At 49.5% G+C, this 11,251-nt stretch overlaps 1 protein-coding gene across 1 annotated transcript; it reads left to right on the plus strand.

The window, feature by feature from the left end:
* Positions 1 to 8,283: 8,283 nt before the first annotated feature.
* LOC103651387 (lipid phosphate phosphatase 2) lies at positions 8,284 to 10,684 on the plus strand. The gene is made up of 7 exons (XM_008677024.3): positions 8,284 to 8,842; positions 8,926 to 9,013; positions 9,135 to 9,244; positions 9,403 to 9,496; positions 9,730 to 9,918; positions 10,025 to 10,084; positions 10,266 to 10,684. The coding sequence occupies exons 1-7, from the start codon at positions 8,624 to 8,626 to the stop codon at positions 10,406 to 10,408; spliced, it is 903 nt and encodes a 300-aa protein (XP_008675246.1). The 5' UTR covers positions 8,284 to 8,623; the 3' UTR covers positions 10,409 to 10,684.
* The last annotated feature ends 567 nt before the right edge of the window (positions 10,685 to 11,251 follow it).

The following is an 11,251-nucleotide window of genomic DNA, read 5'->3' on the forward strand; positions in this document are numbered from 1 at the left end:
TTGAAGTGCTTCCTCTACCCTGTGTGGCTCAATAGAGGAAACAAAGGAGTAATGTTCACAAAAGTGTGCAACACGAGATCGAGTGGTTACCCCCTTATGAATGTCGCCGAGGATGGTGTCGACGGGGTGATCTCGTTGGATTGCTTGGTGGACTCTTGGGTGTGACGGCCTTTGCTCTTCATCCTCCTTGTCTTGATCATTTGCATCTCCCCCTTGATCATTGTCATCATCTTGAGGTGGCTCATTTGCTTGATCTTCTACTTCATCAACTTGAGCTTCATCCTCATTTTGAGTTGATGGAGATGCTTGAGTGGAGGAGGATGGTTGATCTTGTGCATTTGGAGGCTCCTTGGATTCCTTAGGACACACATCCCCAATGGACATGTTCCTTAGCGCGATGCACGGAGCCTCTTCAATACCTATCTCATCAAGATCAACTTGCTCTACTTGAGAGCCGTTAGTTTCATCAAACACAACGTCACATGAGACTTCAACTAGTCCAGTGGACTTGTTAAAGACCCTATATGCCCTTGTGTTTGAGTCATAACCAAGTAAAAAGCCTTCTACAGTTTTAGGAGCAAATTTAGATTTTCTACCTCTTTTAACAAGAATAAAGCATTTGCTACCAAAAACTCTAAAATATGAAATGTTGGGCTTTTTACCGGTTAGGAGTTCATAGGATGTCTTCTTGAGGATTTGGTGAAGATATAACCGGTTGATGGCGTAGCAAGCGGTGTTGACTGCCTCGGCCCAAAACCGATCTGAAGTCTTGTACTCATCAAGCATGGTCCTTGCCATGTCCAATAGAGTTCGATTCTTCCTCTCCACTACACCATTTTGTTGAGGGGTGTAGGGAGAAGAGAACTCATGCTTGATGCCCTCCTCCTCAAGAAAGCCTTCAATTTGAGAGTTCTTGAACTCCGTCCCGTTGTCGCTTCTTATTTTCTTGATCCTTAAGCCGAACTCATTTTGAGCCCGTCTCAAGAATCCCTTTAAGGTCTCTTGGGTTTGAGATTTTTCCTGTAAAAAGAATACCCAAGTGAAGCGAGAATAATCATCCACAATAACTAGACAGTACTTACTCCCGCCGATGCTTATGTAAGCAATCGGTCCAAATAGATCCATGTGTAGGAGCTCCAGTGGCCTGTCGGTCGTCATGATGTTCTTGTGTGGATGATGAGCTCCAACTTGCTTCCCTGCCTGGCATGCGCTACAAATCCTGTCTTTCTCAAAATGAACATTTGTTAATCCTAAAATGTGTTCTCCCTTTAGAAGCTTATGAAGATTCTTCATTCCAACATGGGCTAGTCGGCGGTGCCAGAGCCAACCCATGTTAGTCTTAGCAATTAAGCAAGTGTCGAGTTCAGCTCTATCAAAATCTACCAAGTATAGCTGACCCTCTAACACTCCCTTAAATGCTATTGAATCATCATTTCTTCTAAAGACAGTGACACCTACATCAGTGAATAGACAGTTGTAGCCCATTTGACATAATTGTGAAACGGAAAGCAAATTGTAGTCTAAAGAATCTACAAGAAAAACATTGGAAATAGAATGGTCAGGAGATATAGCAATTTTACCAAGACCTTTGACCAAACCTTGATTTCCATCCCCAAATGTGATAGCTCGTTGGGAATCTTGGTTTTTCTCGTAGGAGGAGAACATCTTCTTCTCCCCTGTCATGTGGTTTGTGCACCCGCTGTCGAGTATCCAACTTGAGCCCCCGGATGCATAAACCTACAAAAAAAGTTTAGTTCTTGACTTTAGGTACCCAAATGGTTTTGGGTCCTTTGGCATTAGACACAAGAACTTTGGGTACCCAAACACAAGTCTTTGACCCCTTGTGCTTGCCCCCAACATATTTGGCAACTACCTTGCCGGATTTGTTAGTCAAAACATAAGATGCATCAAAAGTTTTAAAAGAAATATTATGATCATTTGATGCAATAGGAATTTTCTTCTTAGGCAACTTAGCACGGGTTGGTTGCCTAGAACTAGATGTCTCACTCTTATACATAAAAGCATGGTTAGAACCAGAGTGAGACTTCCTAGAATGAATTTTCCTAATTTTGTCCTCGGGATAACCGGCAGGGTATAAAATGTAACCCTCGTTATCCTGAGGCATGGGAGCCTTGCCCTTAACAAAATTTGACAATCTTTTAGGAGGGGCACTAATTTTGACATTGTCTCCCCTTTGGAAGTCAATGCCATCCTTAATGCCAGGGCGTCTCCCATTATAAAGCATGCTATGAGCAAATTTAAATTTCTCATTTTCTAAGTTGTGCTCGGCAATTTTAGCATCTAGTTTAGCTATATGATCATTTTGTTGCTTAATTAAAATCATGTGATCATGAATAGCATCAACATCAATATCTCTACATCTAGTACAAATAGTAACATGCTCAATGGTAGATGTAGAGGGTTTGCAAGAATTAAGTTCAACGATCTTAGCATGTAATATATCATTTTTATCTCTAAGATCGGAAATAGTGACATTGCAAACATCAAAATCTTTAGCCTTAGCAATCAAATTATCATTTTCTACTCTAAGGCTAGCAAGAGAAGTGTTTAATTCTTCAATCCTAGCAAGCAAATCATCATTATTATCTCTAGGATTGGGAATTGAAATATTACAAACATGTGAATCAACCTTAGCATTTAAACTAGCATTTTCATTCCTAAGGTTGTCAATCATCTCACGACAAGTGCTTAGCTCACTAGATAATTTTTCACATTTCTCAATTTCTAGAGCATAAGCATTTTTAACCTTAACATGTTTCTTATTTTCCTTGATTAGGAAGTCCTCTTGGGAGTCCAAGAGATCATCCTTTTCATGGATGGCACTAATTAGCTCATTTAATTTTTCTTTTTGTTCCATGTTAAGATTGGCAAAAAGGATACGCAAATTATCTTCCTCACCACTAGCATTATCATCACTAGACGATTCATATTTAGTGGAGGAGTTGGATTTAACCTTCTTCCTTTTGCCGTCCTTTGCCATGAGGCACTTGTGGCCGACGTTGGGGAAGAGGAGTCCCTTGGTGACGGCGATGTTGGCGGCGTCCTCGTCGTCGGAGGAGTCGCTAGAGCTTTCGTCGGAGTCCCACTCCCGACAAACATGGGCATCGCCTCCCTTCTTCTTGTAGTACCTCTTCTTCTCCTTTCTTCTCCCCTTCTTGTCGTCGCCCCTATCACTATCACTTGATAATGGACATTTAGCAATAAAGTGACCGGGCTTACCACACTTGTAGCAAACCTTCTTGGAGCGGGACTTGTAGTCTTTCCCTCTCCTTTGCTTGAGGATTTGACGGAAGCTCTTGATGACGAGCGCCATTTCCTCATTGTCGAGCTTGGAGGCGTCTATAGGTTGTCGACTTGGTGTAGCCTCCTCCTTCTTTTCCTCCGTCGCCTTGAATGCGACGGGTTGAGCTTCGGATGTGGATGGATCATCAAGCTCGTTGATCTTCCTTGAGCCTTCGATCATGCACTCAAAACTTACAAAATTCCCGATAACTTCCTCGGGGGTCATTTTAGTATATCTAGGATTACCACGAATTAATTGAACTTGAGTGGGGTTAAGGAAAATGAGAGATCTTAGAATAACCTTAACCATTTCGTGGTCGTCCCACTTTGTGCTCCCGAGGTTGCGCACTTGATTCACCAAAGTCTTGAGCCGGTTGTACATGTGTTGTGGCTCTTCCCCTTTGCGAAGTCGGAATCGACCGAGCTCCCCCTCGATTGTTTCCCGCTTGGTGATTTTGGTGAGCTCATCTCCTTTGTGCGCGGTTTTGAGCACATCCCAAACTTCCTTGGCGCTCTTCAACCCTTGAACTTTGTTATACTCCTCTCTACTTAAAGAGGCGAGGAGTATTGTTGTTGCTTGAGAGTTGAAGTGCTCGATTTGGGCCACCTCATCCTCATCATAGTCTTTATCCCCTACGGATGGTACCTGTGCACCAAACTCAACAACATCCCATATACTTTTGTGGAGTGAGGTTAGATGAAATCGCATTAAATCACTCCACCTAGCATAATCTTCACCATCAAAAGTTGGTGGTTTGCCTAATGGGACGGAAAGTAAAGGTGCATTTTTAGAAATGCGAGGGTAATGTAGGGGGATCTTACTAAACTTCTTACGCTCTTGGCGTTTAGAAGTTACGGAGGGCGCATCGGAGTCGGAGGTCGATGTTGATGAAGTGTCGGTCTCGTAGTAGACCACTTTCCTCATCCTTTTGTGCTTATCCCCTCTCCGATGCAGCTTGTGGGAGGAAGATCTTTCCTTCTTCTCTTTGTGGTGCGAAGAAGATTTCTTCTCCTTCCCTTTGTTGGAGGAGCTCTTCTTCTTCTCCTTTCTTTTGGTGCGGGACTCTTCCGATGAAGTGCTCCCGTGGCTTGTAGTGGGCTTTTCGCCGGTCTCCATCTCCTTCTTGGCGTGATCTCCCGACATCACTTCGAGCGGTTAGGCTCTAATGAAGCACCGGGCTCTGATACCAATTGAAAGTCGCCTAGAGGGGGGGTGAATAGGGCGAAACTGAAATTCTCAAAAATAATCACAACTACAAGCCGGGTTAGCGTTAGAAATATAAACGAGTCCGCGAGAGAGGGAGCAAAACAAATCGCAAGCAAATGAAGAGTGTGACACGCGGATTTGTTTTACCGAGGTTCGGTTCTTGCAAACCTACTCCCCGTTGAGGAGGCCACAAAGGCCGGGTCTCTTTCAACCCTTCCCTCTCTCAAACGATCCCTCGGACCGAGTGAGCTTCTCTTCTTAAACCACTTGGGAATCAAACTTCCCGCAAGGGCCACCACACAATTGGTGCCTCTTGCCTCAATTACAAGTGAGTGTTTGATCACAAGAAAGAATCAAGAAAGAAGGAAGCAATCCAAGCGCAAGAGCTCGAAAGAACACAAGCAAATCACTCTCTCTAGTCACTATGGCGTTGTGTGGAATTTGGAGAGGATTTGATCTCTTTGGTGTGTCTAGAATCGAATACTAGAGCTCTTGTAGTAGTTGGGAAGTATAGAACTTGGATGCAATGAATGGTGGGGTGGTTGGGGTATTTATAGCCCCAACCACCAAAAGTGGCCGTTGGGAGGCTGTCTGTTCGATGGCGCACCGGACAGTCCGGTGCACACCGGACAGTCCGGTGCCCCCTGCCACGTCATCACTGCCGTTGGATTCTGACCGTTGGAGCTTCTGACTTGTGGGCCCACCTGGGTGTCCGGTGCACACCGGACATGTACTGTTTGCTGTCCGGTGTGCCAGCATGGGCGATTCTGACTCCTGCGCGCGCATTAAATGCCGTTGCAGGTAGCCGTTGGCGCGAAGTAGCCGTTGCTCTGAGGTTGCACCGGACAGTCCGGTGCACACCGGACAGTCCGGTGCACACCGGACAGTCCGGTGAATTATAGCGGAGCGGCGAGGGAGAAAACCCGAGGCTGGCGAGTTCCTGAGGCCGACCTTCCTTGGAGCACCGGACATGTCCGGTGTACACCGGACAGTCCGGTGAATTATAGCCGAGTCGCCTCTGGAAATTCCCGAAGGTGGCGAGTTTGAGTCTGAGTCCCCCTGGTGCACCGGACATGTCCGGTGGCACACCGGACAGTCCGGTGCGCCAGACCAGGGGTGCCTTCGGTTGCCCCTTTGCTCCTTTGTTGAATCCAAAACTTGGTCTTTTTATTGGCTGAGTGTGAACCTTTTACACCTGTATAATCTATACACTTGGGCAAACTAGTTAGTCCAATTATTTGTGTTGGTCAATTCAACCACCAAAATTAATTAGGGACTAGGTGTAAGCCTAATTCCCTTTCAGGAGGGGAGTTGTGATTGTAGTTCCTCGACCGTCCCCGGGTGGTACCGCCAGTTGAAGCTGTTGCCGACTCAGTCCTGGTGGCCTGACTCTGAGTTGGGACGCCATGATCCCTGTCATACTCCTCCCGACGGCGAATCTCATTCTCATGCCGCCGTTCGCGCGAAGCATTGATGGAGCTTCGCGCGTCCCGGCGGCTGTTGATGGCGTGTCGCAGATTGTTCGGTGGATGAGCAAGCGGTAGAAGATGGTTGGCTGCTTGGGTGAACAAGCGTCGGTAGCCCTCAGCGTCGGGAGTCCGGGGAAGTCCATCTGCTATCCGAGCTAGTACCCCTCCGACTTCGCTTGGCGTGTTCATAGCTCAGGCGAAGTCGGGATTCAGGTTGTGTCCGAAGAGTGGATTCTCCCGGCGTTGCCTTGTATCTTGCTCGGCTTGTTCCTGAGCTCGCCGGCGATCACGTCGTCGAGAGTTCCTTCGTTCTCTGAAGACGCGTTCTTCCGGAGTTTCCCCTATCTCTGAGACCTCGTCTCGCGAGACAGGCTGCTCCGGATCTCGCTCTCCGGCTGCGTGATGTCGTCGAACGTTCCTGCGCCGGTTCCTCCGTCGGCGGGATTCTCGTTGAGGTGGTTCTTCTCCGGGCGCGGTTGGTTCGTCGTCGGAGACGGCAAGCGACTCCACTCTCCCGATGAAGAGGACGTCGGGGTAGAATGGCGTTGCTGTCATGGCGACTTTCTTTCCGTTCTCCTTTGAGGTCGGAGGAACAGGAAGAACGGCTTGCTTCTCCCCAGTCTTCTTCTTCCTCGCAATCTGTGTCCATTCTGTTGTCGGAGAGGTAGACAGTGGAGTCCTCCGGTTCAGCGGGCCCTCGGCTCCTGACCTTCCGGAGACGATCTTTCTCCGAAGAGCCGGAGGTAGCGTCTTTCCAGCATTTTCGGAGTTCGTTGGAGGAGACTTCTTTTCCGGCAGATCTGCGATGCGGTGTAGAATTCCCTCTTCATCCGCTACAGATGAGATTGTCCCGAAGCAGAATACAGATCCGGGGCGCACGGTGATCTTGCTGTGGAAGGTGACGGCCATTGAGCTAGCTTGGATCGTCGACACACCCCCTACCTGGCGCGCCAGCTGTCGGTGTTTTGGGTCCGACCGCACACCCGGGGTTGCCCCTCAAGGTGTTTTTAGGAGTAGGACGGTGTCAACGACTGTAGCAAAATGGTTCGTGCCGATCGCACGAGAGACAGTGGACAAGATTTACAGGTTCGGGCCGCTTAGAGATGCGTAACACCCTACGTCCTGGTGAGTATACGAGCGTGGTTACAAGAGGGCTCTCTGGATTGAAGGCACAGAGAGTTTACGTGGGTGGCTAAGTAAGATAGCGTCGATCGTTCTGAAGGGGTGCCCCCTAGGCCTTATATACACGACCGTGGGGCAGTACACGTGGATATGATAACAACAAGTAGTTGAAAGGTAGTGAACCTCTTGAGTTTATCCCTACGTAACCCTCGCCGACTTATCCTCGCATGGCTCCATCGCATGGGGGCTTCAGCGCGGGAAAGTCGGGTTTCTGTTGGGATTTACTTGTTCGACGTTGTGGGCCGTCCGGGTTTGCTCCAGTCCGGTGTTACGTCTTCTCTGCTTTGTTGATTGTCTCTCCCCAGGCCCACGAAAGAACGACCTTACGGTTTATTGGGCCTTTGGGCCTTTCGGAAGGTCTTTTATTTCTTTAGTGGACCCGGGGGATATCTATCCCCCACAGGCTAGACCTTGTAGGTTAGTCAATGGTATAATGTGGTGGACCAGATGTTTATCTAATTTGGTCTTATATACCTTTTATTTTTTTATAGTATATACAAAAGGTAGGTATAAAAAATTTAAATTGAGATGGAGCTATGACCTACTTTGTCCACATTATGGATCCGCCCCTGATAGCAGCTATAATAATCTAAACAGATGGCTTTAATCTAAAGCCAACAGCTCGTAGGTTGACTTCGCATTGGCTCCTCCAATGGGTCTTCCGGCCGGTTTTGGGTTTTGTTTTAAAACGACGACGATATCGGGAGACTCGAGTCATCGGGGCCTCGCAATTGCGCAGAAAAAACCTGAGCTGGTGATTCTGGCAGGTCCGTCCCACTCCCCACCAAACGTGTGGGGGTGACCACTGCGATCCTGCCGCGGTGCAGACACGCTCTGGACGCGCTGCCAACAGTAACCTCACCATCAAGTATCCAACTAGGCTAGCGCGTAAACATGGCATCGCGCTGCTCGCCCCAGCTAACAACTTTTACCGCGATTCCACCATTCCTACGCGTCCCGCGCGCGCCAAAGTTTCCCGCCCGAAACCAACTCACACATGCATGCTGGTCTTGATTCACGTCAATAAAAAAACCACCACCATCTATAGGCATGCAGCATGCTGTAACTGCAGAAAGGAACCGTTCCGGTACTGTAAAAAAAAAAACCCGCAGAAGGGAACTCCCAAGCAATTCCCCCAAACCAACAACCGAAATAATTGCCCGCAACGGCGCACTATCACCGTCATTGCATCCCATTGTACTATCATATAATTGTTGGGTTCGTTCGATCCTATAAAACATCATCACGCATGATCCGTAGCCTGACAGAAGAATCCCAGGAGCAAGGCAACGTACGAGAGTACGACACCGGCGCCGGCATTGTTCGATCGTCTTCTCCTTCTTGGCTTCTTGCTAGGCGGCTCAATCGAGGTCGTCGGCGCATTGTTACTCCGCACCGCGCGAGGTCCCCGGCGAATTGAAGGTCAACCTGCAGCCAGTTAGTTGCTGTCGTTCCGCTGGAGATGCCGCAGGCCGCCGCCCCGGCGTGCGCGCTGCCGCTGCCGACGATGCCCAGGGTGGCGCGGTCGCACGCGTGGGACTGGGTGGCGCTGCTCCTCCTGGTCGCCGTCGACGTGCTGCTCAACGTCATCGAGCCGTTCCACCGGTTCGTCGGCGCCGGCATGATGGCGGACCTCAGATACCCCATGAAAGGCAACACCGTCCCCGTCTGGGCCGTTCCGGTGCGCCGCATAACCAGTACTTTCTGTCAGGGTCGTTACTGCTGTATGTATGTATGTATGTAAATCGTGCTGCTGCTTCGCAGATCATCGCTGTCATTGGGCCCGTGACTATCTTCGCCGTCGTCTACATCAGGAGGAGGAATGCGTACGATCTGCACCATGCCATCCTAGGTAGCTATATCTACTCCACCACCACCACTTTCATTGCGTTCTATATAGTGCTCGGCTGCTCGCCAGAGGTACGTTGTACATTACACCCATGGTGACCGCCCGGCCGGCAAATCAAGCGCAGGTATCTTGTTCGCCGTGCTGATAACGGGCGTCCTGACCGACGCGATCAAGGACGCCGTCGGCCGGCCGCGCCCCAACTTCTACTGGCGTTGCTTCCCCGATGGAGAAGCGGTAACCAAGCAGCTCCAACTCCATTGCTCTTCAATTTTAGGCTGTATTTCATTCCATCCTGGTAGTACTTATGGGTCGTCGAAATGCAGTGGACTACTTGCTATCCACCTAACCCTGAGTAGTTTTCCTCGATCGGCTGTCCCATATCTACACACTAGGTGTACAACAACATCACAACGGGAGTCGTATGCCATGGCGATCCTAGCGTGATCAAGGAAGGCTACAAGAGCTTCCCCAGCGGCCACACCTCCTGTGAGTCGCCGTCACTGCAACTTGCAACAACTCTTCTTCTTCACAACAAAAAGGCCATTAATCTCCTTGCTAACAATGAACAGCACCGATGAACCGTACGTATGTAGCACTAAATTAAAACCCATCCACTGGTTCCAACAAGCATAGCGAAGTGAGAAATGGCATCCATAGTCCCACACGTGCCGGCATTTCTTCAATGTTTGTTTTCGCGGGCGCGTACGTACGTGTGGCAGGGTCATTTGCGGGGCTAGGCTTCCTGTCGTGGTACCTGGCCGGGAAGATGACGGCGTTCGACCGGAGAGGGCACGTCGCCAAGCTCTGCGTGGTCCTCCTGCCTCTGCTCGTCGCCGCGTTGGTCGCCGTCTCGCGGGTGGACGACTACTGGCACCACTGGCAAGACGTCTGCACTGGCGGCGTCCTCGGTACGTACGTAGGTGCACTGCTGCTAATAACTGCTCGCAAACGTGTCGTTCTCCTTGGTGGGGTGTGCGTGTGCTAGCTGATGAGTTTCTGTCATGTTCGTTCCAGGATTGGTGGTCGCTTCAGTCTGCTACCTCCAGTTCTTCCCAGCCCCGTCAGATGAGAAAGGTATTGTTGTTGTTGCCTCGTCCGTGTTACCTTGCATGAACCTGAATGCGATCGCTTCACATCACATCTAGCTGCACAACTCTGAAACTCCAGTGCAGTGCCTGTGCCTGTGCTTCGCTGCTCTCTGCAGGCTAAAAACGAAACGCATGCACTGACCTGACCACCGTCTGCGCCATGGCAGGATTCTGGCCGCACGCGCACTTGAGGTTCGTCAGCGAGATGGTGGAGGAGGAGGAGAGCCGAACGCAGCGGTCCACCGAAACCGCCGGGGCGCGCACGAGCCACGAACTGGACGCGTTGGAAGCCGGCAGCAGGAGATGTTAGAACACCGACGAGGGTGGATAAAATACACGAGCAAGTGTTTGGTGCTGTCAAGCGACAGCTTTTCTGGTGTCTCTCTATTCATTATATAGAAGATACATGTAGTCATATATGGTTACAGACCGATTGAATCAATCACAGCAGATTGAATCAATCACAGCACGTCCAAGATTATCTGTTGTCATCCCAACAGTCTAGACATGCAGTTTACCATACTTAACCACTAATCAATATAAACTACCAAATATACTAAACGTGTGCTCAGGGTTTATTCCTACAATCTCCTCCTAAGCCCTTGAGCAACTACTTTAACTTCTTCATGCCGATCTCATCGCGGAGTCCTTGAAACCTGCTTCGTCCGAGCGCCTTTGTGAGAAGGTCACCCAACTGAAATTCAGTTCCGATAAACTCGACATCAATCAGCTTCCTGTCGCAGCATTCCCGGATAAAATGAAACTTGATATCTATGTGTTTGCTCCGGTCATGGTGCACAGGGTTCTTCATCAAAGCTATGGCGGACTTGTTGTCCACCTTGAGCTTGGGTGCGAGGACTGCTCCTCCGACGAGTTCAGCCAGCAGACGTGCCAGCCACACCGCCTCACACGCAGCTCCCGCAGCAGCGATGTACTCAGCCTCACATGAAGACAGAGCCACCACCCTTTGCTTTGTTGACTGCCATGCAATCGGACCTCCTGCCAGGAAGAAAATCAGCCCACTTGTACTCTTTCGGTCGTTCACATCGCCCGCTAGGTCGCTGTCCGAGTATCCCAGCAACTTGGGAACGCCGGAGTTCTTCTCGCCTGGGTGGTAATGCAGCCCCACTGTTGTGTTCCAGCAACATATCGC

This window comes from Zea mays, chromosome 3 (assembly GCF_902167145.1).
Source record: "Zea mays cultivar B73 chromosome 3, Zm-B73-REFERENCE-NAM-5.0, whole genome shotgun sequence".
NCBI lineage: Eukaryota > Viridiplantae > Streptophyta > Magnoliopsida > Poales > Poaceae > Zea > Zea mays.

Excerpts from the sequence above, each read along its gene's own strand:
- LOC103651387 (XM_008677024.3), top strand. The coding sequence starts at position 8,624 with ATGCCGCAGGCCGCCGCCCCGGCGTGCGCGCTGCCGCTGCCGACGATG. Across the intron at positions 9,014-9,134 it reads TCTGCACCATGCCATCCTAG|GTATCTTGTTCGCCGTGCTG; the intron begins GTAGCTATATCT and ends AATCAAGCGCAG. Across the intron at positions 9,497-9,729 it reads CCCCAGCGGCCACACCTCCT|GGTCATTTGCGGGGCTAGGC; the intron begins GTGAGTCGCCGT and ends TACGTGTGGCAG.